The 27057-nt window shown below is 48.8% G+C and overlaps 1 protein-coding gene across 1 annotated transcript; it reads right to left on the bottom strand.

The window, feature by feature from the left end:
- Positions 1 to 2163: 2163 nt before the first annotated feature.
- SESN2 (sestrin 2) lies at positions 2164 to 23307 on the bottom strand. The gene is made up of 10 exons (XM_012440188.2): positions 22889 to 23307; positions 14349 to 14414; positions 12009 to 12206; positions 11382 to 11564; positions 11066 to 11278; positions 10362 to 10512; positions 9714 to 9832; positions 8549 to 8739; positions 5236 to 5380; positions 2164 to 3940 (listed from the first exon to the last, which is right to left on the bottom strand). Exons 1-10 carry the CDS (start codon positions 22976 to 22978, stop codon positions 3854 to 3856), a joined length of 1443 nt encoding a protein of 480 aa, XP_012295611.1. The 5' UTR covers positions 22979 to 23307; the 3' UTR covers positions 2164 to 3853.
- Between the last annotated feature and the right edge of the window lie 3750 nt (positions 23308 to 27057).

The following is a 27057-nucleotide window of genomic DNA, read 5'->3' as shown; positions in this document are numbered from 1 at the left end:
CACAGCCTTCCAAAGTGCTGGGATTACAGGTGTCAGCCACCATGCCCAGCCTAATAAACATGATTTTTTAAAAAAATGCTTATTGAGGATTTAGGCACTTTGGAGACAAAAGTAATGCAGATAGGGCTGGGCATGGTGGCTTATGCCTGTAATCCCAGTACTTTGGGAGGCTGAGGTGGGCAGATTGCTGGAGCCCAGTTCAAGACTACCCTTGGTAACATGGCAAAACTCCATCTCTACTAAAAATACAAAATTAGCCCGGCATGGTGGTGGATGCCTGTAGTCCCAACTACTTTGGAGGCTGAGGCACGAGAATCACTTGAACCTGGGGAGGTTGCAGTGAGCTGAGATCATGCCAATGCACTCCAGCTCCACCTCAAAAACAAAACAAAAAAAACGAAAACAATACAAAGAACTCTGGAATCAGAATGACAAGGATTCAAATTCTACCTCAGTTGCATGACCTTGGGCAAACTTCTGAATCCTCAACAGCTCATGAATGCTAGGTGAACTGTCCTAGGTGGTTTTCATGCACTATTTAATCCTCATAACCCTCCTGTAACCTTAGGTATTAATTCTATCCCATAGATAAGTAAATTGAGGAGTATTGAAGCAACTTGATCATGATCAGACAGACATTAAATGTCAAACCTGGAACTTGAATCTGGGTCTGTTACATTGGTGTTCCCTAGATTCTTATTTGAGGTCCATTTCCACATCTATAGAATGGGAACACACCCTTTCCTCACAGGGTTGTTGTGAAGATTGGGAGATTAAATTTGAAAACATTTGGCAACAGTCACACGCAAAGCATGCCACCTAGGCCAGGCACAGTGACTCACACCTATAATCCCAGCACTTTGGGAGGCTGAGGCAGGTGGATCACTTGAGGTCAGGAGTTGGAGACCAGACTGGCCAACATGGTGAAACCCTTTCTTTACTAAAAATACCAAAATTAGCCGGGCATGATGGTGCAGGCCTGTAATCTCAGCTACTAGGGAGGCTGAGGTGGGAGACTGCTAGAACCTGGGAGGCAGAGGTTGCAGTGTAAACCCAGATGGTGCCACTGCACACCAGCCTGGGCGTTAGAGCAAGACTCCATCTCAAACAAACACACACCTAATGCATGCCACCTGGAAAAGAAATGGAAAACTTTCATCCTCATTTCTATGGCCGAGGAAACTTGAGGCACAGTGAAATTAATCTATCTCCCCAGCGATACTGTGAGTGGCTCAATCATCAGGATCAGAATCCAAGTTTTGTACTCTAAGTGTGATTCACTTTCTCTCACACCCTCTCAACTGACTCTAGAGGAAGGTAAGTGTATAAGGATCAAGCAAAAATGAGCAGGTGCCTCAAGGGAAAGGGGAACATGGAGTCCACCAGGGGAGGCTGCCTGTGAGACCTAGTTTTCTTTTTAGGATGACAGTGTTTAGAGGAAGTAGGAAGCCAACATGAGAGGTCCTAACTCTTAATCATGATGTGGTTTTCCTGATAAGCTAACTAGTTCCTGGGGCCCAGAGAAGTTAAGAAGCTTGACCAAGTTCACACAGCCATAAATAGCATTGGCAGAGCTTGGGGGTTGCATCTAACTCTTTATTCCTGGTTTTGTCTCCTTGGTGCTAGAGGGGGAAGGATGAGAAGCAGGTAATAATGTGGTGGAGCTGGGGATGCAAGGGGGTCCTTCCAGATTCAAACAGCCTCTCTGTCACAGGGGAAGTCTGCTCGTGGGAAAAACAGCAAGGTAAAATGCCAAGGCCTCAGGGTCATGTAGAGTGGGTGGGAACCCTGGCCCCCCACCGATTAGCTATGTGGCCTCAACAATGTCACTTCGCCTATCTCAATTCCCTTTCAGGATTGCTGTAGATTCAGAGGAATGGTCTCTAAGTACCCAGTCCATGGCCAGGCTTAGTCAGAAAAACAACATTATCATTATTACTCTTCAGTGCCAGGCCAGCCACCGAAGGGGGACAGGACTGGATGTCCAAGGGACAGAAGTAGACTTTCAGTGCCAACAGTCCCAATCTGCAATCAATGGGCAGGAATTTTCGGCAGGGCAGGGGCTATCAGGTCAGGTCCATGATGCAATCACAGCTCTCTCCCTGTGCTACAAGGCGAACTATGACCTTCAGGAAACTGAAAAAACAGCCCATAAACAAGGAGTACGAAACAAAACCTCAGTGAATGTTTATTTCTCATCATATGGAACTGGTAGCAAAGCCAAAGATTTCTGCACTTGAACACTGGATACCACTCCCTACCCACCCAGTGAACATTTACAGTCACCACATCCCCTCTAGAACCCAAACCCCCATGCCGGGGCCCCTTTTCTCCTGCACATTTTCTTGCAGGGAGGGCTGTCAGGCCTGACGGGGGTGCCGATTGCTTCTCCGTGCCTGCACGGGTATGAAATGTGGCCCATGGCCAGGCTCCTCTCCTGCCCTGCCCAGCAGCAGCACGGCCCTTGCCTTTCTTCAGTGCCCTCCAAACTGGTCAGAGAGGAGGCATAGACTGCTAGAAGGGCAAGAAAAGTCATAATTCACAGTCATCTGCTACAGAAAGTGCCTGGGGATCCGTCCTTGGATGCTTTTGCCTCCATGCAATCCACTTAAACTCCAGGAGAGGGAACAGCTGAGATATTGGGATGGGGTGGGAGTCCCCAGAAGGCACCCAGGAGAGACTGGCTGCAGAAGTGGGGTCCCTGGAGGCCTTCAAGATCTTGCAAGAAAATCAATTTGCTGTTGGCAGGTTGGCCTGAGAATCCCAGAGGCAGCTTTGGACATTGTTGGGACTCAGACCCACCCTCTCAGTCTGCAGCTGTGGCAGTCAGAGGTTTGGCAATGTAGTGGTCACCTGGCCATGGCCTGGGGGCAGGGCCCAAACAAGAACCCTGGTGCCTCCTGCCCCTCCTACTGAGCCACGCTGCCACCTAAGCCATCTAGAAAGGCTCAACTTTTTGGCAAACATCTGTGGCAGAGCCACTGGAGGCAGGGGAGGGGGATGCCGGCCTCTGCGAGGCAGGTGCAGCTCTGGGAGAACAGAATTCTCCCTCTCCTCCTCCTCTCACACACTGCCTGTGGCTTCAGGTTGGAACCTCAAGCATAAAGGACCAAAATAAAGAGGATTTATAATCTAATACTCCCTCCTCTTCAGAAGGCAACGTGACCAGCAAAGGCTCAAACTCTCTAATCTGCTTTTCTATGTACTTGGCCTCTCTCCTGAGGCCTCACACCATCAGACGTGGAGAAAAGGAAAAAACGGCAAAGGAAGTCAAAAAACTGAACTAGGAATCGGGCAACCAGGGAAGAGCCTCAGGCCGCCCAACAGAACAGGCTTTTGGGGAACTGAACACACAGACCAGCTGTGACCCTGACTTTCACATTGATGGGAGAATGGCAAGTGGGAGGTAATGAAATCTGGGAATGACAGGGGAGAGAAGCTGCCTGGAGTGTCAGTCCCGGAGGCATTTGCCCCTCTCCCTCGGGGGCCAGCCAGGGATTTCCCAGTTCAGGAAGGCCACCACGCTTGTGGTACGTAAGTCCAAGCTTGGCCCATCTTCCTTCCTGTGCCCTCTGCCTCTGGGGGCAGGGGAAGGAGGAAGGGTGTGGTCCCTTGGGATCTCCTAGTGCTCTTCCAGCTCCCAGGAGCAGGGCTGAGATCCCAGAGTCAGTGCAATGAACTGTCCATTCCAGTGAGGAAAAGGGAGGGCGTGGCTTGGGGACTGCACATCACACACAAGCCTACTCCAGAGTGGGGACGGTGGGCATGGGACACAAAAGGGTCTGGGGCTGTCTCCAGACAGAGAAGTCCTTGTGGGGAGCTGCTCCGGGCTCAGGTCCTGCTCGGGAGGGAGTCAGGTCATGTAGCGGGTGATGGCACGGAGGGCGTAGAGCAGAGCAGCTTGCATGCGTGCCTCCAGGAGCAGCAAGTTCACGTGGACCTGGGGCACAGAGGAGGGCATATTGGCAACTGATGTCACTCCTCACCCTCCACATCCCTCCCAGACTGCCAAGATCCCTGACCCACTTACCTCACCATTTCCTTTCCTACAGAGATGCCCTGGCCTCTGCTAATGCTCTGAGCAGTGTAGTACAGGGGCAAGCACATTCATTCCTATCATGACTAAGCTCTGTATTCCCTGAAGCTGAAACAAGAGCTACCACTAACTAACTGAGCATCTACTGGGAATCAGAGGTTTACGTACATTTTCTCATTTTATCCTCCCAACAATCTTGAAATATAGCAGTATTTATTCGCATTATAAAGATGAAATCCAAACTACTCAGGAGGCTGAGGCAAGAGGATCACTTGAGTCCAGAAGTTCAAATACAGCCTGGGCAATACAGTGTGACCCTATCACAAAAACAAAAAACTTCAGGAGGCTGAGGCAGGAGGATCATTTGAGCTCAGAAGGTTGAGACCAGGATGGACGACACAGTGAGACCTCATCTCAACTAAAAATTTAAAATAGTTATTGGTGCATGCCTCAGGCCCTCTGGGGACAGAGGTGGGAGAACACTTGAGCCCAGGAAATGGAAGCTCCAGTGAGTTGAAATTGTGTCACTCCAGCCTCAGCAACAGAGCAATACCCTGTCTCAAAAAAAACAAAAACAAAAACAAAAGGATAAAAAGCTCAGAGAAGGCCAGGCACGATGGTGCACCTGTAATCCCAGCACTTTGGGAGGCCGAGGCGGAAGGATCACAAGGTCAGGAGTTCGAAAGCAGCCTGGCCAGCATGGTGAAACCCCGTTTCTACTAAAAACACAAAAAATTAGCCAGGCATGGTGATGCACATCTGTAATCTCAGCTACTCAGAGTCCAAGGCAGGAGAATCACTTGAACCCAAGAAGTGGAGGTTGCAGTGAACCGAGACCACGCCACTGCACTCCAGAGCGAGACTCCATCTCAAAAAAAAAAAAAAAAAAAGCTAGCTGAGAGAGATAATGTGACTTGTCCAAAGTCACACTGCTACTAAGAGATACTGTTATGATTTGAACCCAGGTCCATTAAGCTACCACTAATGTGAAGCAGGCACCCACATTCCCATTTTACAGGTGAGTAAATGGACTCTGAAATCACACAGTGGAACAGGACTTCAATCCAGAGCAGTAGGTCCAGGTATCCCACCTAGCAGGACAGACTCAGTCTGGGGGCCCTCACTGGGTTCTAACCCTTTGCCCTCTCCACTGGCTGGGCTTGTCTACTTCCACCCTGCCCTGCCTGTATAAGTCATACCTTCTCTGAGTGGCGGAAGTGCCTCCAGAAGAGGTTGTACATTCTTCGGGTGGTCTTCTCTGGGTAGCAGGCCACTGTCTTGATATAGACCTTGAGGTTCCGCTCCAGGAGCTGGTTCACCTCCCCATAATCATAGTCATCATATCTGAATGGAAAGGTCCCAGCAGCATTACTCACCCTCTCCTCCCAGAGGCAGCTCCTCCCCCCAACCGCACCCTATAGAGGGAAGAACAGAGAGTGCTGAGAAAAGTCAGAAGTAGAAGCAACAACAAGCCTAGTTCCTCTTGGAGAAACAGCTGACATCATGTATTATAGGCTGCCACATTGGCAGGGGATGACTTCAAAGAATGCAGAGAATGAGCACACTGTATTGAATAGCAACTATGTGCCATGTGGACATGTACTCATGGAATCCTCAAAACTACACTATTGTGTATATGACTAGATGGTGTATGCAATCTACTATATTCATCAACCCCACTTTATAGATGAGAAAACTGAGATTCAGAGAAAGGAAGTCATTTGTCCTCGTTAACACAGCAAGGAATAGTTTTTTGTTTTTTGTTTTTTTTGAGACAGGGTCTTGCTCTCTTGCCAGGATGGAATGCAGTGGCGTGATCTCAGCTCACTGCAACCTCTGCCTTCTGGGTTCAAGTGATTCTCCTGCCTCAGTCTCCTGAGTAGCTGGGATTGCAGGTGTGTGCTACCACTCCCGGCTAATTTTTGTATTTTTAGCAGAGACGGGGTTTTACCATATTGGTCAGGCTGGTCTTGAACTCCTGACCTGGTGATCTGCCCGCCTCAGCCTCCCAAAGTGCTGGGATTACAGGTGTGAGTCACTGTCCCCGGCCAGGAATGGGTTTTAAACCCAGCTTTGCCTAACTCAGAGGCCATTTTCACTACTCTACAGTAAAGGCCACAGAAGGTAGAGGAGGAGGTCAGTGAAGGAGAAGGAAGAGGATAAGGGTAAAAAGGAGCTGTACTCATTCTACAGATGGGCAAACTAAGTCCTGGAGAAGATGATTAACTTCTTCAAAGCCAAAAAGCAAGTTGGTGATGAGTCTAGAAGCCACTGAGTCACCCCCAGTCTAGTGAGTTAGGGCAGCCAATGTAATCGCAGTTCAGTGTAGATGGAGGAATGACTGGCTGACAACTGGAAGGCAGATTTGGAAGACAAAGAAATAGGAGCAAGGACCATGTTGGAGAGTGGAGGAGCCTGAGGGCTGGGCAGAAACCAGCCTGAGCCACATTCTAAGAAGCCTGCCCTTGGCCAGCCATGGGTTGGAAACCTACTAATAACTAGAGTAAGAGAATGGTTAATTAAGTATAGCTCAACCCACTCAGTGAAATATGATTTACAGCTAGTAATACACGGAAACACAAACTTTCTACAAGGAACATGTACCTTTTTTAAAATTGGGGGATAATTTTTTGGTACTTGGTATGAACTGTTAAGTGAGAAAAGCAGGAAAAAAATCGTATGTTCACTAAAACATGCTCATGTTTGAGTAAATGAATAAAATAACTGAAATGAGTAGGGAAATGGCAACAGATCTTGTTTTTGTAAATTATATATGCTTTTGTTACTCGTGCATAGAGAAAGAAAGGTGTCGGGCATGGTGGCTCACACCTGTAATCCCAGCACTTTGGGAGGCTGAGAAAAGCAGATTGCTTGAGGTTGGCAGTTCAAGACCAGCCTGGACAACATGGTGAAACACCATTTCTACTAAAAATGCAAAAATTGGCTGGGCATGGTGGTGTGCAACTGTAGTTCCAGCTACTAAGAAGGATGAGGCAAAAGATCACCTGAGCCCGGGAGTTGAAGTTGCAGTGAGCTGAGATCTCTCCATTGCACTCGAGCCTGGGTGACAGAGCAAGGCTCTGTCTCAAAAAATAAATAAATAAAAAAGAGACAGGAAGGAGATTAACTGCTGGTTATAAGAGCAGATAGTATAACACATAATTTTTCTTTTCTTTTCTTTTTTTTAGTGAAGGGTCTTGCTGTGTTGCCCAGGCTGGAGTGCACTGGTGCAATCACGGCTCACTATACTTGAGCTCTTGGGCACAAGTGATCCTCCTGTTTCAGCCTCTTGAATACCTGGGACTACAGGCAAGTGCCACCCCCACTTAGCTAATTTTATTTATTTCTTTATTGTTTTTGAGATGGAGTTTTGCTTTTGTTGCCCAGGCTGGAGTACAATGGCGCCATCTCAGCTCCTCCCCAGTTCAAGCAATTCTCTTGCCTCAGCTTCCCGAGTAGCTGGGATTACGGCATGCACCACCATGCCAGGCTAGTTTTGTATTTTTAGTAGAGATGGGGTTTCTCCATGCTGGTCAGGCTGGTTTCAAACTCTCAACCTCAGGTGATCCACCTGCCTCCACCTCCCAAAGTGCAGCGCTTACAGGCATGAGCCACTGTACCCAGCCTAATTTTAATTTTTTGTAGAAATAGGTCTTATTATGTTGCCCAGGCTGAGGCAACAAACTCCTGGCCTCATGTAATCCTCCTGCTTCAGCCTCCTAAAGTGCTGGGACTGCAGGTGTGAGCCATTGCCCCGCCTTTATTTTCTTTTTTGTTAACTGTGTTTTTAAATTTTATTATTTATTTTGAGATAGTCTTCCTCTGTTGTCCAGGCTGGAGTGCAGTGGTACGATCTCAGCTCACTGAAACCTCTACGCCCAGGCTCAAGGGATCCTCCTGCCTCAGCTTCCCAAGTAGCTAGAACTACAGGCATCAGCCCTACAACTGGCTAATTTTTGTATTTTTTGTAGAGATGGGGTTTCACCATGTAGCTCAGGTTGGTCTCAAACTCCTGGACTCCAGCAATCCACCTGCTTCAGTCTTCCAAAGTGCTGGGGTTACAGGCATGAGCCACCATTTCTGGCAGAGATTTTTTATTTTAAATAAAAAATTAATTGTTTGGCCGGGTATGGTGAAATATTATGCGATATATATGTCCTTATTTGAGAAAAGCGTTACTACTCGAAATGGAAATACATTAACTCTCTCTACATATATGTAGGATGGTGTGTATATATGTGTGTATATACATGTGTGAATGTGTATATATGTACATGTACATATATCAAACCATAGTTATGTCTGGGAGTGCAGTTAAAGAGTTCATTTACAAGGTTCAAACAATGAGTACTTCTATCATCTTTTAAAATCACCAAGGAGTTAAATTTGCTTTGAAAAACAGTACAGGCCAAGAAAGGAAAAGAAAAACAGAAAGAAAACAGAAACAACTGTGAGCCCAGAGTGAAGACCTGCAGTGCACACACCCTCCCAGGTCAAAGAACATGAACTCACCTGATGCCAAAGACGCAGTGGATATAGTTCCAGATGGCCCTGCGGAGCACGGAGGTGTCCACGCCGCTGTGCATGGCGATGGTATTGTAGGTGAGGCTATAGGCTGCCTGGAACTTCTCGTCCAGCAGCTGCCCACCCTCAGGGTAGAGCCGCTGGATCAGTGAGTAGCCATGGTCTTCCCAGGTATAATCCTTAGGTACATGGAAAGGGATTGGTGAGTCTTCGGAGCCCAAGACCAGAAAGAGAGACCCCATCCTCTGGACCTGGGCTCTCCATAATTCTCCCTGCTGGTGTCAAATGTGCTGCTTGCTCTGGGCCTGAGAGGTCCAGAAGGGAACACTTTGGTGATGGCCTTCTCCTTATGATCAGCAACTCCTGAGCTTAGGGTGTAGATGGGTCCCTTAAGGATTCACAGGGACCTCATTGCCCTCATGGAATCTTGACGGAAAGAAGGTATCCTCCTCTTTTTTTTTTTTTTTTTGAGACAGGGTCTGGCTGTCACTCAGGCTGGAGTGCAGTAGTGCAATCACAGCTCACTACAGCCTTGACCTCCCAGCTCAAGTGATCCTCCTACCTCAGCCATCCAAGTAGCTGGGACTACAGGTATGCACCACCTTCCAACTAATTTTTTAAATGTTTTTGTAGGCCAGGCGCGGTGGCTCATGTCTGTAATCCCAGCACTTTGGGAGGCCGAGACAGCCATATCACCTGAGGTCAGTAGTTCAAGACCAGCCTAGCCGAATGGTGAAACCCCATCTCTACAAAAATACAAAAAAATTAGGTGGGCATGATGGCGGGTGCCTGTAATCCCAGCTACTCAGGAAGCTGAGGCAGGAGAATCGCTTGAACCCGGAAGGCGGAGGTTGCAGTAAGCCAAGATCACGCCATTGTACTCCAGCATGGGTGACAAATCAAGACTCCGTCTCAAAAAAAGAAAATCAAATAAAATGTTTTTGGAGAGACAATGTTTTGCCATGTTGCCCAGGCTGGTTTCAAGCTTCAAGGCTCAAGCAATCCTCCCATGTTGGCTTCCCAAATTCCTGGGATTATAGGCGTGAACCACCATGCCCAGCTGGGTACCTAACTCTGTAACTACTCAAGCTATCCACCCGCCACTTGTATGCAAACGTGGAGCAATGGCTAAGACTAGTAGAGAGAGCCTTACCTGGGCCCGGAAGGTGGGGGGCGCCTGAGCCCCTCTCCGGGTGAAGTCCTCATACCCGAAAGTAGGGTCTTCCACAAAGCACAGCATGTCTGGGTGTGGAGAGGGCTCCAGGATATCAGCTGAGAACCAGAAAGAGGTCACAGTGAGGCTGAGGCATGGGGCAGGCAGGGCTCCACTCCTGATTAATCACCAAAAGGGGAGGGGAAGGCAGAGTAGAAGGCCAAAAAAAGCCCCTTGTTACAATGAGTGGGACAAGACTTCAGCTGGAGGCAGGCCTCGGGGAGGGGGTGAATCAGGCCCATGGACCCATGAAGCCAGGCCCCTAGTAACAATAATAGTGGCAGTTATTTATGGAGCTGCTCCCCTGGGCCAGGTGCTGTGCTAAGATCTTTGCTTCTGCTGCCCCACTAATCTCACACAGGAATCCTGAAGTCCTGAGATAGGAAGTGACTCGTCAGTGATTGCACAGCCACAAAGGCTAGCAGTCCAGGATTCAAACCCAGGTTTGAGCCCAAGGCCTGTGCTCAGAACCTCCTGGAAGGGAGGTTAAGAAGTGGCTGCTTCTGGAATGCAGGAGGCGGCTCCTCTCCACCAAAGATGGCCTAAGAATGAGCAGCCCCTGGAGCCTGGATGCCTGTGATCCTGTACCTGAGGGGGTCACCAGCAGGCTCTCCGACTTCTCCAGCTCAAAGCGGCTCTCCATCTCCTCCTGGGAAGCCCCCTCGTCCCGCAGCAGGCTCTCCTGCAGCTGCCGCATGCGTTCCATCAGAGCCTCCACATCACGGGCGGCCTCAAAGCCCTGGAGTAGAGGACCAGTGGTGACTGACTACTCCTTCCGCCTCTGGGAAGTTCTACTCATCCTTCCCCCAGGCCAGGCTGTCCTAATGATCACAAAGGTCCAGGGCATTCTCTGTGCCAGCCACTGTGTCGCATAGCCCATGGGGTCTGTGCTTCCTAAAGTGACGTTTATGAAGCTACAGAATAGACACATCTTCCTTAAGCAGGAATTTTTAAAGTATCTGCATTTTTGTATTAAAATAAACAAGGTCACATTATAGAGTAAGAGGCAAACTGTAGTTTTAAAGTGCTAAAACCAACAGCCTTTAAGCCTATGGCTTATACACAGTGTCGGTCACATGGTATTTCATTTAACCCTCACAGCCTACTGTGAGTAAGGGGTCTTTATCCCCCCATTTCACAGAGGAAACTGAGCTTCAAAGTCAAATAACTTATGTGGTCTCTCACAGCAGCAGGTAGTTCAGGCACCAGAGACAGGGAAGCAGTGGCTTCTACTCAAGGACCAGAGGTCATGCCTGTTTCCTCCCTCCTCAAGACCCAGGCCTATGACTTACCCCAGAGTTGTTCAATGGGTCCCTGCTGGGGGGGCTGCTCTGCTCACTGGGAGGTGTAGGTGCCTGGGGGGCAGGGCTGCCATCTGCATCTGCCTCAGGGAGGATGCCACAGCCAAACACGAAGGAGGAAAGCGAGTGGCAATGGGTGAGCAGGACCAGGGCCTGAATGAGCTCAGCCAGGGACCAGGTGTGCTCTCCAGTCTTCAGCAAGGCCTGGAGGGGACAAGATGGAAAGTCAGAGCTGCTCAGTGCCTTCCCTGGGCTGCCCACCAGGCCTCTGTGCTCCCTCAGACACCCGCCTCTCTGCCCCCTGCACCTGGATGTGTTCCTTGGTGATGAGCCACGGCCGATGTGCCAGCAACTTGTTGATCTCGCTGAGCTTGCGCAGCTTCTCGGGGGCCCGGTGGAGGCCCAGCAGCCACTCAGGGTCTCCTCCAGTCTGCAGAAACTCAGCCATGTGGGAGCCTACCAGGTAAGAACACTGATGGCGGGCGGCAGCCTGCGAAGGTAGTGGACAGAGCCTGAGTCACCCTACTCCCTTTGTGCCTGGCTCAGGGTGGGTACCCCACCAGGGGAGAGGTTGTTGGGCTCAGTGTTACCCAAGAAGCCGGAAATCTAAGTTGTAAGTAACCCCAGCTCTGCCACCAGCTTGCAGGTCACCTAACTCCTTTTGGCACCCTCAGTTTGCCAATCTGTATGTAACACAGGCACTAACAATGCCTTTCTTCAAAACCTAATATTTTCCTGAAGCCTTCCTTCCAAGAAAAATGAAAAAGAAAAAACCCAAAACTCTATAAGTTAGATAAAACCAGGGCTTTCCCTACTCTACGCTGCCTTCCCTCCTTGTCTATGGAATCAGCTCACAAAGCTCCCAGAAAAGAGATCAAAGGACAGAACCCCCCACAAGGCCACCTCTCCAAGTGTCAGGCCCACAGAGGCTCACCATGATGGCAATGTAGTGGCGCCAGGAGCTGGCCAAGGGACCATCCGTGTGCAGCAGCAGGTAGTGCAGGCGCCAGAAGCTGGTAAAGTAGTCGGGGTGCAGGCCCATCACCACTGCCAGGTTGTCCACCCGCCCAGAGGACATCAGTGCCTCCAGCCCCAGGTGCTGCTCAAGGCTCTCGGTCCCCTCCCGAAGGACCTGCCAAGCAAAGGGGAGGAGAGCATGGGTTTCCCTCCTGCCCCACTCATCAAAGAGACCAATGTATTCTTCTAGTGGGTTTTTAATAGCAAGAAACTAAAAACCATGCCGAGTGCGGTGGCTCATGCCTATAATCCCAGCAGTTTGAGAGGCTGAGGCGGGTGGATCACAAACGAGGTCAGGAGTTTGAGACCAGCCTGGCCAACATGGTGAAACCCCATTTCTACTAAAGATACAAAAAATTAGCCAGGTGTGGTGGCAGGCACCTGTAATCCCAGCTACTCCTGAGGCTGAGGCAGAGAATGGCTTGAACCTGGGAGGCAGAGGTTGCAGTGAGCCAAGATCACGCCATTGCACTTCAGCCTGGGCCACAGAGTGAGACTCTGTCTCAAAAAAAAAAAAAAAAGAAAGAAACTAAAAACCACCACCTTGTCCAAAAAGAAGGAATGAGAAGAAACAGATTATTTAAAAAAGTGATTCAATGAATACTTACTAGGTACCTCATATCATAATGGCCAGTACTTACACATATAATGCTATGTGCCAAGCACTGTTCAAGCATGCATATTTTAACTAAACTCTCACAACAACTATAAAATTGAAGTTCCGTTTCTTCATTTTTAGGTAGGAAAACTCAGGTACAAAGAGTAAAAGGACAGTTTCTCCTTCCCTTCATGGAACGTCTATTCTAACACTGCAAAATAGTTCACTTTTCCTGAGTGCTGTCTCCATGCCATCTCTGAGCTTAGGGTTTTCTCTGCATGATTTCATAGGATCTTGTCAATAAGCCTGTGAGGTGAATATTATTTCTTCTACTTTGCCAGATGAGGAAACCAGGAAGTTTTATTCCTTGCTCAAAGTCACAGATCTGATAAATGACAGAAGCAGATTCAAATCCAGATGAACTCCAAAGCCTATTTCTTTCTTTCTTTCTTTTTTTTTTTAATAGAGACAGGGTCCCACTATGTTGTCCAGGCTGGTCTCAAACAATCCCCCTACCTTGGCCTCCCAAAGTGCTGAGATTATAGGCATGAGATTATAGGTTTAAGCTACCGCGGCTGGCTGTCTGTTTCTTTTATTATAAAAGTGATTATTTATAAATGAAAAAATAAAATAAAACACAAGAGCAATACTTGAGCTTAGAATTCTGGGCCACAGACATAAATAATCAGCAAGTGGTTGCTCGCCTTACATTTACAAAGGAGCAGAGGAACAGGGTTTAGAGGGAGGTTAAATGTTTGTTAGCTCATTAACCACTCACACATTTGGAGAACAAAAGAGCAAAGAGGAAAGGAAACAAAAAATTTGCCCTTGTTCATTGAAGGCCAAAGAAAATGAGGACACTAGTTTTATTTACATTTTTCTGCATACGTTTTGAAGGTATCTCCACTATCCCAACACACTAGAATGTAAGCTCCACAATGGCAAAGATTTTTGTCTGTCTTGTTCACTGCTATATCCCAAGCAACCAGAACAGTGACTGACACAGATTAATCATTCAATAGATACATTAAGTAAATGAATGAATGAATGAACTCAGTAGATGAAAGATGTCTTTCTTGTATTAAGTGAAAAACAAAATAAAAAAACAAGTTGTAAACTATGACCTTGGTTCTGTACTGAAAGTATTGGCTTGAAAAAAAGCACAGTAAACAGTGGCAAATGGTTAACAGTGATGATCTCTGCAGGGTGCAGGAGGATACAGGAGATCAGGGCTTTCTGAAACAATGGAAATTTCAAAAATAATAAACATATATTACTTTTGAAACAGAAAAGAACATGTATTATTATATGCACAGTCATGGATGAGAAGATAAACATAAATAGTTGTATCTTCTTAAGGGAAAACAGGCACTGATCTAAGGTACCAAAAGTTTGGTCATGAAAAAAAAGACATAAAAGTTTGGCCACTACCTGGCTGTTATTAGCACTTGATCTCTTTGAGTCTGTTTCTTCCCAGCAAAATGGGGTTGATAGCGCCTGCTGAATTCATAGAGCCGTTTTGTGAATTAAATGAATCAGAAATCAGAGAGGAATAGTTTCAAAGCTGCAATTTAAGGCACAGGCAAAGACACCTGCCCACCAACACGCCATGTCCTTTCTTCCCAGGGACCGAAGATCTCTAACCCCTTCCAAGCTTACCTCCTCCACAGGGATGAAGGCGCTGGGCCCTCGAGGACCTCGCCGAGCCCGGCTCTCCCTCTGCTCCTGGGAGGAAACGCATGGAGGTTAGTCCATGGTGGAAGGGAGAATAAAGAGGATTGTTACCTATCCAGCCACTTCCTCCTATCCAAGGGGCTACAGTGAGCTGTTAAACCCACCTTTTTAGCACACCTTGCGTGGTGGAGCCAGGTGGGAGATATATGCATGTTTGGAAGGGTAAGCAAGAAAGAAGGCTCACTCCAGGCTGAGTTCTTCAGGAACTGGGCTGGGACCCAAAAATCCCAGCATTGCGAGGTGGGATGGGCCTGGAGAAGGAAATATATAGCCACCATGCTGTGCATCTCCAGGAGGCCACCTTCTTAGTGGCGCCAGAGAACTCATACAAGAACACCCCATGGTTTGTACCCTGAAGCCAGGTAACCAAGTACCCCAGATGCCTCAGCACCAGCTTCAATCTCTCTTATATGTTCATTTCTTTCTTCTTTAGTAGTGCAATCACAGCTCACTGTAGCCTCAAACTGCTGGGCTCAATGGATTCTCCTGCCTTGGCCTCCCAAAGCACTGGGATTATAGACAGGAGCTGCCATGCCTGGCTGTATCCCACCACTACCTCAACAACTACCACCCCCTCTTGCCTGGACCACTACTCATAGCCTCACCAATTGTCCCCCGGCCTCCTCAGCACTGCCCTCTCCTATCCATCCTTTACCCAATAGCCACATTAACTTTCTGAAGTATAAATCTGAACAACTGGCTTAAAACCCTACCTCCTCCTCCCATGGACTTCCATTTAAATTACTGGCCCAGTCCCAGTAATCCTTTTGCAAAGCTAAATCACAGGGTCTAGGAACCTTTTTCTGGCCCTCACCTGTGACCCCAAAACCTACAAGATCACATTTAGTGAAGAGCAGTGCCAGGCCATTCATACTAGTCTGTGAATGAAGACAGAGAAAGCAGAAAGGCACGGAGAGAATCCGAGCAGGGTGTACAAGGCTGATGGTAGCAACTGTTTTGACCTGTGTATGTTGGAGCCTCTTTAGAAACCACAAGAATCACGTACTCACTACATCTGCTTCTCCTTGTCCTAGAGATGGGGTTCAGGAAGGATGCTCTACTTATTTATTTTGTTAATCTGAGAGTGGAGGCAGCTCTCAGCACTGGCCTTGGATACAGTTTACCCTAAATCAAAGCCATGCCTTCACTGGACAGGGATAGGAGACGCCTAGTGCTCCCCTCCCCATTAAGATCCCCAGACTTAGGACCAGCCCTCAGGTTAGCCGGGAACTAAAAATTGTAATTGAACCTTCCTCCTCAGATGGCCAAAAGCCCACTGAGGAGGCAGAGCTCTGGGACTCCAGAAGACTACAAAGTCTCTGGGGTAGGTACCAATCCTGTGACTAACTTGCTATGTGGCTCTGGGAAAGTTAAAGGCCTAGACTATCCGGGCCTCAATCCTGGTAGGTAAAGTAGCCCAGCTACCTTCAAAATGGGAGTTAAGCTGACTGTGCAGGCCCCTTTCAGCCCACACTTCTGGGAACTTCCGGGCCAGGGTGGTCCAAGTTCAGCGTAGTAACCACCACAATCCCTAAGCACTCCCCTTTGGAGCTTCCCTCCCCCCTCACCAAAGAAAAAACCCAACAGCTCTGTCTAGGAGATAAGGATTGCTGACTCCACAAATTGGGGCTCCGCCTCAGGGGACCTGAGAACAGATAGCAAGCCACAGCAGGGTAGGGTGGGGCAGAACTGAGGGAGGCAGAGAGGGCCCATCAAGGGTGCTATGGAGGGACAGGAATAGCCTTGGGAATCCCAGCTCACTCCAAAATCTGACCTAAGAACTGTCAAAAGAAGGAGCTCTAAGTCATGGGTCTGGATCCATCAACATTTTCGGCAATAACAATAACAACAACATACAGTTTGGTAAAAAATAGGGGCCCTTGGATGGCACTGAAGCTCATCCCAGCACCTTGGGAGGCTGAGGTGGGAGGAATGTTTGAGGCCAGGAGTTTGAGACCAGCCTGGGCAACACAGTGAGACCCCTGTCTCTATAAAAAGTTAGTAAATTTGCTGGGCATGGTGCCACACAACGTGTAGTCTCAAGTACTCAAGAGGCTGAGGCAGGAGGACTGCCTGGGTCTAGGAGTTTGGGGTTATAGCAAGCTATTATTGTGCCACTGCATTCCAGCCTGGGAAGGAGGGCAAGACCCCATCTCAAAAAAAAAAAAAAAAAAAAAAAAAAGAGAAAGAGAAAGAGAAAGAAAAGATAGGGGTTCTTGACATAAATTGCATGAGCTTAAATGACAGCTCCACCACCTGCTATCCCTTAGCTTTACGAGGCTGTTTCCTCACCAAATAATGGAAATAACAGTAACTACTTTCAGTGGCTAGTGATAAGTGTTAGTAAGATAACACTGTGTAGCTTACCTCACTACCTCCATCACAATAAGCACTTAATAAAAGTCAGCTATCATTAACCTCCTTGCTGTATCAAACAAGGGCTTCTCAACTCAAGCAGTACATTAGAATCCTCTGAGAAGCTTTAAAAAAAAAAATAATGCCAAGGTCCCACCTCCAGCAATTCTAATTTAGTTGTCTGGGGTGGGGGCCCCATACAGCCAGGGTGAGGACCATTGTTTATACCATTTATTGATCACTTTCTCAAGTATAAGGCACTATGCTAAGTACTTTCCAGGTGGAAACAGAATTAATTTGTTCACTCAACAAATATTTTTGATGGCTATGTTACAAGCAGCAAGAATAGAATAGTGAAAAGACAAAGCCCTCAGCCTTCATATGATTCAGAATCTGATAAATAGGATTTTAAAGCACAGATTCTATAAGTTGAGTGCAATAAAGCAATAACTCTATGACGGGGTGGGAGAGTGTGCAATATTCTAGCATAAGAAGACAGGAAAAGCCACTGAGGAGGTGGTCTTTGAACTGATATCTAAATGATGAGAAGGCAGCAAGGCCCGTAAAGATGTAGGGGGCCTAGGGAGGGTGGTTCACACCTGTAACCCTAGTACTTTAGAAGGCTTGGTTGGGGAGGATTACCTGAGGCTAGGAATTTGAGACCAGCCTGGGCAACAAAGCAAGACACCTTCTTAAAAAAAAAAAAAAAAAAAGCTGGGTGCGATGGCTCATGCCTGTAATCCTAGCACTTTGGGAGGCTGAGGCAGGCGGATCACCTCAGGTTGGGAGTTCAAGACCAGCTTGACCAACATGGAGAAACCCCGTCTCTACTAATAACACAAAAATTAGCCAGGTGTGGTGGCATATGCCGGTAATCCCAGCTACTTGGGAGGCTGAAGCACAAGAATCGCTTGAACCTGGGAGGCGGAGATTGTGGTGAGCCGAGTCGCGCCACTGCACTCCAGCCTGAGCACAAAGAGCGAAACTCTGTCTAAAAAAAAAAAAAAAAAACTAGGGGGACCAGCCAGTCAGGGGAAACAGACAGTATAAAGCCCTGAAGGGAAGACCAAGTAGATGTGAATCCATGGCACCAATAGCCTGAATGCTTCCACGACCCTGAGACCAGCAGGGCAGCATACTACTGTCAAGAAATGACACCTCCAAATCAGCCCTCTCTGCTGCAATTCCCTGGAATGGGGAGTCAGTAATAATAATGGTACGTAACAAGGCTGGTTACCACTGGCTAAGTGTTAATTTCACACGCACTACCTTAACTTCAAGGCAGAAGCTACTACCAGGGCTTCCATTTTACAGATGAGAGACAAAACTCAGAGAGGTCAACTCACTTCTGGCCAATCAGGCAGGAAGGCAGTAGGAAAGCTGGGATACAAACCAGGTTTCTGCAACTGCAAAAATGATTCTCCATTCTCTAAACTTCTCAAGGTCTCAAAAGTCTCCAGGCTGTTGCATCTGAGGCTCACCAAGAGTGAGAAGCTCCAGTCACAGCACCTGTCAAACTTCAGGGCACACACTGAATCTAGTTCCCCGTTGTTACCCCAATGCCTAGCATAGCACAGTCCAACAGAATTTTCTGCAATGATGGAATGTTTTATATCTGTACTGTCCAAGAAATGCAAGAGTCCCTAGTCACTGAGACTGAACATTTGAAATGTGACAAATGCAAGCAAAACATTTTCATTTTCTCTAAATTTAAATAACCACATGTGATGAGGGGCACTATATTGGGTGGGTTCAGCAGACCTGATAAAGGCATGATCCCAGTTCCACGTTACAAAACAAGAAAGGGCAACACAGAGGGGTCAGGTTACCTGTCCAAAATAACAGAGCTAGTGTGGGACAGAGGGAGAACCAATGGTGGCTATTCTTATAGTTTCAACTAAACAGATCACATGGGGCAGCAGGAACACTGAAGTTAACCCTCTAGGTGGTCATTCAACAGAAAGGTCTTCACAGAAGCTATAAAAAGAGGATAATGGCCCCAGACCTGTGCCTGGCTCCTAATTTTTTTTATATAGAGAGATGGGGTCTCACTGTGTTGCCCAGGCTGGTCTCAAACTCTTGGGCTTAAGCGATCTTTCTGCCTCAACCACCCAAAGTGCTGGGATTACAGGTATGAGCCACCACACCTGGCATGGATCCTAATTTAAGCACTTACTATATGTTAACTTTTAAATTAGCTCAAGTACTTGCACACAGGTTCCATCTAATTTTCATCTGTTTTGGGGTGGGGGCGGAGTCTATTTTGCACACAAGGAAAGATGAAGGGTTCAAAGATTAGGCACCAGCTGACAAGTGGCCAATCTGAGATCTGAACCCAGGGCTGTCTGGCTTCTAAGGTCCATTCTACTTCACAATAACAGCTTCAGGAAGTGGCCCCAGACTTGCAGAGTTGAACCCAGTTCAGTCTGGCTTCCAAGGGTTCTGTCCACTCTACCCATATCCGCTTCTTGGAGAAGCCCCAGCCTTTATTCTTGGTTACCCTATATTATCCTTTATAGAGCCTACAAATCCCTGGACTCAGCTACAGACACCTGGTAACTCACTCTGCCAGCTGGGAAGGAACAGACACTCTCTCTCCTTCCCCCGCTCCCAGCTGAATTCAGATATATGCCTGGGTTTACGCCTGAGAAGACGATACAGAAATACAGCCCAAGCAGCCACTGACCTCCAGCCTTGGAGCGGGCCGGGTGGAGGGGTGTGAGTGAGTGGTGCCATATACTTGTCTGCCCATCACGAACTGGGCACCATGCTAAGTGCTTTACACATCTGATCGTGCCAATTCCTCCCAACCACCCAGAGGGAAATAGTTCTTGTAATCCCTTCTTTGGAGACAGGTCAGAAAGATCCTCTTCCAAATGCGCACAATTCAGATCTGACTCCAAGGCTGGAATAGTTCACAAGGGTCAGCTAAGCCAACAAGGGGCAACTAGTCACCAACACTTATTAGGTGCAAAGAGCAGCGCTGGAGATGAGACCTACAGGGTGTCTCCAGCAAGGGACTGTTTCACATAACTGGGACCAAAGCTCCAACAATGGAGGAGGAGGACTGAAGGAAGGTGTGCAAGAGGACTTATCTGGTGGAGGAGGAAGGACTTCTCTAAAGAAATGATGCCTGAGAAATTTCGGGGTTTTTCTAAGACAGAATCTTGCTCTGTCACCTAGGCTGGAGTGCAGTGGAATGATCACACTTCACTGCAACCTCCACCTCCCAGGCTCAAGCAATCCTCCCACCTCAGTCTTCCAAGTAGCTGGAACACACCACCATGCCTGGCTAACTTTTGTTTATTTTGTAGAGATAGGGTTTCACCATGTGGTCCAGGCTGGTCTTGAACTCCTGGGCTCAAGCAATCCGTCTGCCTCAGCCTCCCAAAGTGTTGGTATTACAGGCATGAGGCACTGCATCTGGCCGAGAAAGTTATTCTGGAGCCCAATATTACCAGTACTAGAGTGAAGGCCTTGGAACTGTCACACATCTGAAGGCAATGAGCTCCTGAAAGGGAGTGTGTGGTGAAGTGACGAGGAATTAAGGGAGCTGCACACCTGGGTCTTCTCTTGGGCCTCAGGCACCCGACTCAAAGATCAGCACCCTGCTGTCTTCCAAGGATGCCACTTAAAGCAGAAACTGTGACAAGGTCCTCTTTTCTCAAGAGGGAATACATAGAAACCTCCCAGGTAGGCTAGGTGCGGTGGCTCATGCCTATAATCCCAGCACTTTAAGAGACCAAGGCAGGTGGATCATCTGAGGTCAGGAGTTCGAGACCAGTCTGGCCAACACAGTGAAACTCCATCTCTACTAAAAATACAAAGATTAGCTGGGCATGGTGGTGCATGCCTGTAATCCCAGCTACTAGGGAGGCTGAGGCAGGAGAATTGCTTGAACCGGGAGGTAGAGGTTGCAGTGAGCTGAGATCAGGACATTGCACTTCAGCCTGGGCAACAGAGCAAGACTCAGTCTCAAAAAATAAAGAAAAATAAACCTGGCTGGGCACGGTGGCTCAGGCCTGTAATCCCAGCACTTTGGGAGGCTGAGGTGGGCGGATCACCCGAGGTCAGGAGTTCGAGACCAGCCTGATTAACATGGAGAAACCCCATCTCTACTAAAAATACAAAAATTAGCTGAGCATGGTGGCACATGCCTGTAATCTCAGCTACTCAGGCGGCTGAGACAGGAGAAGCGCTTGAATTTAGGAGGCGGAAGTTGTGGTGAGCCAAGATCACACCACTGCACTCCAGCCTGGGCAACAAGAGTGAAACTCCATCTCAAAAAAAAAAAAAAAAAAAAAAAAAAACCTCCAAAAAACAACAATAACAAAAAAAACAACAAAACCTCCCAGATAGCACCAGTTTTCTCCACTAAGGAAAACATGGCTTCTGTGTAAAGATCCCTCCCTTAAAGCCTTTTCGCCCTGGACCAGCTCCCAGGCACTGTCCCAGAGGGGTGTACTAAGTTTCATCTCAGGAACAGGCTGGGGCACCCCCTTGTGAGACACTCTGGAGAAAGCTGTGTGTGTCACAGCCACATTCTAATAGCTAGCAAGTTTTATGCAGTTACTATGTTCCAGTCACAGCGCTTCAGCCTTTGCTTGTATTCTGGTTAATTGTCCCAACAGTCCCTTAGAGATACTGTCAAATCCCCATAGGAAGAAACTACAGATCAGAGAAGTGATTACCGGCTGAGCCACACACAGCAAGTTAGCAAGAGGGCTGGGACATGAACCTAGCACTCTTGCTCTCTAGTGTCCACGTGTTCTCAATAGTAACATTATCTCCATCTTTCCAAAGAAGTCACTTGTCGTCAAGAAGCTGCAGAAGAGCCATTCCTCCACATGGCGCTCCTAAATCATGGCAAGGAAGGGTAAGCAAGCTAACAAAAAGCAGGGCACAAACCATGCACCGACCGAGGTAGGACCCCCAGAAACCACGGTGCTCAGAGAATAGCAGGGATTTCCCTGGGTTCACACAGCAGTCCACCAAATCCCAGGTCCAGAATACAACCTCCACCACACTCTAGGCCTGTAAACTAAAGCAATTAGAAGCTCCTAGTGCCAAGCAATCTCCGAAATTATAAGGCTTCTTAATGCTGCTATTCAGTGGAGTTAATGAAGAAAGCCTCTCTCTAAGCCCATCGTGGGCCTCAATGGTCTCATCCTGTGAAATGGGGCTATAGCGTAGCCTGTATTTCACTGGTTTAGTCCTGAGGACTCAGGTTAAAGGCGAAAAAACCTCAGAGCCTGGTATCTAGTAGACGCATAATAAATGATATGATGTCCATCATCGCTGCTGCTGGTAGTGGTGGAGTGCGAACAGTCAGTCTGGTTAGGTCCAGCCTAACTCTGGGTCTCCCTGCAAAGTCCCTCCGGGCTATGCTGGGGTGCGGCGAGGGGGGTGTGGGGGCGGCGAGAAGGGAGGACGGGGGAGGAATTTCTGGAAAACAAACTTCTGGGGCCTCAGACCACTTACTTAGCAGAGCGCAGCCTAACCCGCGCTTGGCTTCTGGAGCCGCGACCGAGGTTGTCCCCTCTCCCTCCACCTTTGGCTGCCGCCGCCACGTACTGGGCGGCCCGCCAAGCCCCCAGAGCCCCCGCGCCCTCCTCCAAAGTAGGGGTGCAGGGGGCAGGGGATGAGGTCGACTTTCGCTGGGCAGTCCCGGCGCTGGGGGACAGGAGCCGGAACGCACCCCAGAAAGGGTCCTCAGCCCGCCGGCCCCCGAGAAGAGGAAGGGACTCCGCGGAAGGGGGCGGGGAGGAGGAGTGGTCGGGCCGCTCCGGCCGGGATTTGCCCGGACTTGAAGACGCTCAGGAGCCCCAAGCCCGGAGAGCCTCGAGAAGGCTTCTCTCTCATTGGCTAGGAGTCGGAGGGAGCCGAGGAGGGCTCCGCTGCCCCGGGGAGGGGGGAGGGGAGAGGAGGGGAAAGGGAGGGGGAGGGGTGCCGAGGGCCGCGGCTGCCAGTTGATGCAACCCTGGTCCCGGGTTACGCGCTCGGCTTTCCCTCCGGGAGCCCGGAGTGCACCAACTCAGCTCCAGACAGCCTGCGGCTCAGACGCGGGTCAGGTTTCCAGGGAAGAGGGGCATCGCACGGCCGCCGCTTACCTCTCCGGGGCCCGAGCCGCCGACGCCGCCCCGGGCGAACTGCAGGTAGCCCTTGAGCTCCGCGCGGCACTCGGAGTCAGCCACGATCATGGTGCGCGCGAGGACCCGGCCGTGGCTTGCCGATGACCCGTGCACCCGAGCGGATTTCGGACGGACGCCCTAAGGAAGCCGGGACTGGGCGCCGCTGGGGAGCTTCTAGAATCCTGGGGCGTCTCTCGGGGCTCCAGAACGCTCCGGAATCCGAGAACGGCCGCTGCGGTGCTGGACTCTTCCCCCAGTCGGGTCTCGGGAGCGGCGAACGGCCTCGGGTACCTGGGAAGGGCCGCGGCGCAGGGGTTTTCACGGCCTCGGAAGTCCGCAGGGGCCAGGGCTGCTCGCGGACTCAGCGCTCCTCAGCATCCCCGCCGCGGAACTGCCAGTGCTCGCCCGGCTCTAGACCCCAGCAGCTCAGCCCGCTGCGGTCCTCGGGGGAGGGCGGGGACACAAAAGCCCCGCGGTCCAGCCAATCAGAGGTCTGTTTCCCCGGGGAGGCGGGGAAGACCCCGCCCCCTGGAGTCAATGGCTTCGCTAATCAGCACCGGGGAACGCCCGGAACTCTGGGAGTTGTAGTCCGCCTAAGGCGAATGCTGCAAACTTTTGCAAGACGGTTTAGTCAGATCGCTGGCAATACCAGACGGCAGTGACAGCCCGGAGAGTCATTTGGGTTGCGTGATGAAAAGGGACTTCACTGGGCTAGGCCAGACAGCCGAGTGTGAAATCTCTCCTAAATGTATTCTTCATATTTTCGGTTCCTGGAGGGACTGGTTAGGGTTAGCAGAGGTTTGGCTCCTGTCCTATCCGGTGTTGCTAATTACATAACTGAACCCCAGATATTTAGAGGTCAGAGGGTACAACCCTGCTCCCCACTAGCCTCGGGGAAGCTCCAAAGGTGACAGACACAGGTAATTCACCCTATTTGTGGAGTCTCAGGAAAAGCCTTCATTCCTTGAAAACCTCAATCCCTATTGCTGAAAGTTTTCTTCCTTCTGCTATCAGTCCTGGCTTCCACCCCTGCCACCCTCCTCGAAACTTTGTAACAAGGTGTTCTGCTGGATCTATTCTCACCTCTCCCTCTTGGCCACTCCTTCTCTGACTACTCTTTCACCACCCACTCCCTAAAACGTGGGTGCTTCCCCAGTTTCTGTTTTTATCCCTCTTCCCTCCAGACACTCTCCCTGATCTCATCCACTTCCTGGCCTTCAGCTCTCCTTTTGACAGAAAGTTGCCTCTACCAACACCTCAGCACCTCAAAGCTAAATTCATTTTCTACTCACTTCAAATGGAGCCTCTTCCTTCACAGTTTTCCTTCAGACCTCCTTAAAGTTATTGTTTATTCTAGACAGGGAATCCTGGCAGGGGTGACGGTGGAGAAGACCCCCCCAATGTCCCCCTCTTGAGACTTCTGAGTCTAGGCTTACAATTCCAAAGATGAAACCAACTTGGTCTCCTACCTCCAGCTTCTTGGGAGAAGGACATTAATCTCACCCTCCCCTAAGCTCCCAAGGCACTTGAGCTGGATCTCTTTTAATATATATCATATTCTACCTTGTTTTTTTTTTTTTTTTTTAAGTAGAGACAGGGTCTCACTATGTTGCCCAGGCTGGTCTCAAACTCCTGAGCTCAAGCCATTCTCTCACCTCAGCCTCCCAGAGTGCTAGGATTACAAGCATGAGCCACCATGCCCCCCACACTCTACCTTGTATTGTAATTCTCTATATACATGTTTTATCTGACCCTTTCTTCTTTTTATTAGTATTATTTTTTAGAGATGGGGTTTATCTGTCACCAGACTGGAGTATAGTAGCATGTTCATAGCACACTGCAGCTTCGAATTCCTGGGCTTAAGCAATATTCCCTCCTAAGCCCCCCAAGTCACTGGGGCTACAGGTGTGCACTACTGAGTCTGGCTTATCTGATCTTTTTTTTCCTTTTTGAGATGAAGTTTCGGTCTATCATCAGGCTTTAGTGCAGTGGTGTGATCTCAGCTAACTGCAACCTATGCCTCCCAGGTTCAAACGATTCCCCTGCCTCAGCCTCCCAAGTAGCTGGGACTACAGGCGCGCACCACCACGCCCAGCTAATTTTTTTGCATTTTAGTAGAGACGGGGTTTCACCATGTTGACCAGGATAGTCTTGATCTCCTGATCTCATGAACCACCTGCCTCGACCTCCCAAAGTGTTGGGATTACAGGCGTGAGCCACGGCGCCCAGCCATCAGATCTTTTTAATTACAAACTCCTTTTTGAGAGCAGGGTCAACATTTTTTTTTTTTTTAGATGGAGTCTTGCTCTGTCACCCAGGCTGGAGTGCAGTGTTGCGATCTCGGCTCACTGTAACCTCTGCCTCCCACATTCAAGTGATTCTCCTGCCTCAGTCTCCAGAGTAGCTGGGATTATAGGTACATGCCACCACGCCTGGCTAATTTTTGTATTTTTAGTAGAGATGGGGTTTCATCATGTTGGTCAGACTGGTCTCGAACTCCTGACCTCATGATCTGCCCACCTCGGCCTCCCAAAGCGCTGGGATTACAGGCCTGAGCCATCATGCACAGCTGGCAGGGTCTACATCTTGACATCTGTCTCCTTCCCTATGTCACCTAGCACAATGTCCTATCAATCATATGCCCTTAGTCACTGAATCTTCCTTTGCATTAACTTCCCCTCTAAACTACCCTGTGTCAGCTTCAGCTTTAATTTAAAAAATTTACTACATAATGTCGAAGTCTAGATCAAAAGGCTTCACTGGTATTTCAGTGGTATTCACTGGTATTTCAGAATTAAGATCAAACTCCTTGGGCGGGCACAGTTGCTCATGCCTATAATCCCAGCACTTTGGGAGGCCAAGGCAGGCAGATCACCTGAGGTCAGAAGTTCAAGACCAGCCTGGCCAACATGGTGAAACCCCATCTCTACTAAAAATATGAAATTTAGCCAAGCATGGTGGCGCACGCCTGTAGTCCCAGCTACTCAGGAGGCTAAGGCAGGAAAATCACTTGAACCCAGGAGGCAGAGGTTGCAGTGGGTCAAGATTGTGCCGCTGCACTCCAGCCTGGGTGACAGGGCAAAAGTCTGTCTCAAAAAAAAAAAAAAAAAAAAAAATCAAACTCCTATGTTAAGATTCAAGGTTTGCCAAGATGTGTCTTAATTTACCCTTCCATTCTTCTTCTTATTATTATTGTTATTATTTTAAAGACAGGGTTTCACCATGTTGACCAGGCTAGTCTCGAAGTCCCAACCTCAAGAGATTCACCAGCCTTGGCCTCCCAAAGTGCTGGGATTACAGGCGTGAGCGACTACACCCAGCCTACCCTTCCATTCTTATCACCTGCAACAGCCTCCTTTCTTGTTTGGCCTTCAAATCTTTCTTTCAGTACTCTTCCTTGCAAATTTTTACCCATTGAAATTGTATCCATCATTCAATGCCTTCGTTCCTGTTTGTGGCCTGAAAGACTTTAAAATGACACCTCCTTCAAAAAGCTCACCTGAAAGCAATCTTGCCCAGTCCTCAACACCTTGAGCACATTCTATTTCTCTTTCTACCACTGATCTCCAAACTTGGTGTACATACCTTAATTTAAAATATCTTTGATATTGTGTATATATCTCACCACTTCCCTCTACTGATAATGGAATATAGTATTGACCACTTGTACAAAGTGAGGAAACTAGAGCTCAGAAAGGTAAAATTGGCCAGGCATGGTGGCTAACACCTGTAATCCCAGCATTTGTGGAGGCCAAAAGGGAGGCTCCCTTGAGCCCAAGAGTTCGATCGAGACTAGCCTGGTCAACATGGAGAAACCCTGTACTCACAAAAAATACAAAAATCAGCAGGGTGTGGTGGCATGTGCCTATAATCTCAGCTACTCAGGAGGCTGAGGTGGGAGAATCGATTGAGCATAGGCAGTTGAGGCTGCAGTGAGCCATGATTATGCCAATGCACTAAAGCCTGGGTGACAGAGTGAGACGCTGTCTCAAAAAAAAGACCCTGTCTTAAAATAGGTAAAATTTCTTTGATTATGTATGGAGAAAAAAATAATCTAGAGCTGGGCACAGTGGCTCATGCCTGTAATCAAAGTACTTTGGGAGCCGGGCGCAGTGGCTCACGCCTGTAATCCCAGCACTTTGGGAGGC

This window comes from Aotus nancymaae, unplaced genomic scaffold (assembly GCF_030222135.1).
Source record: "Aotus nancymaae isolate 86718 unplaced genomic scaffold, 86718_ANA_hifiasm-v0.15.2.pri h1tg000053l, whole genome shotgun sequence".
Classification (NCBI taxonomy): domain Eukaryota; kingdom Metazoa; phylum Chordata; class Mammalia; order Primates; family Aotidae; genus Aotus; species Aotus nancymaae.
The sequence above is the reverse complement of the archived record's forward strand: the minus strand, read 5'-3'. Positions and strand labels throughout refer to the sequence as shown.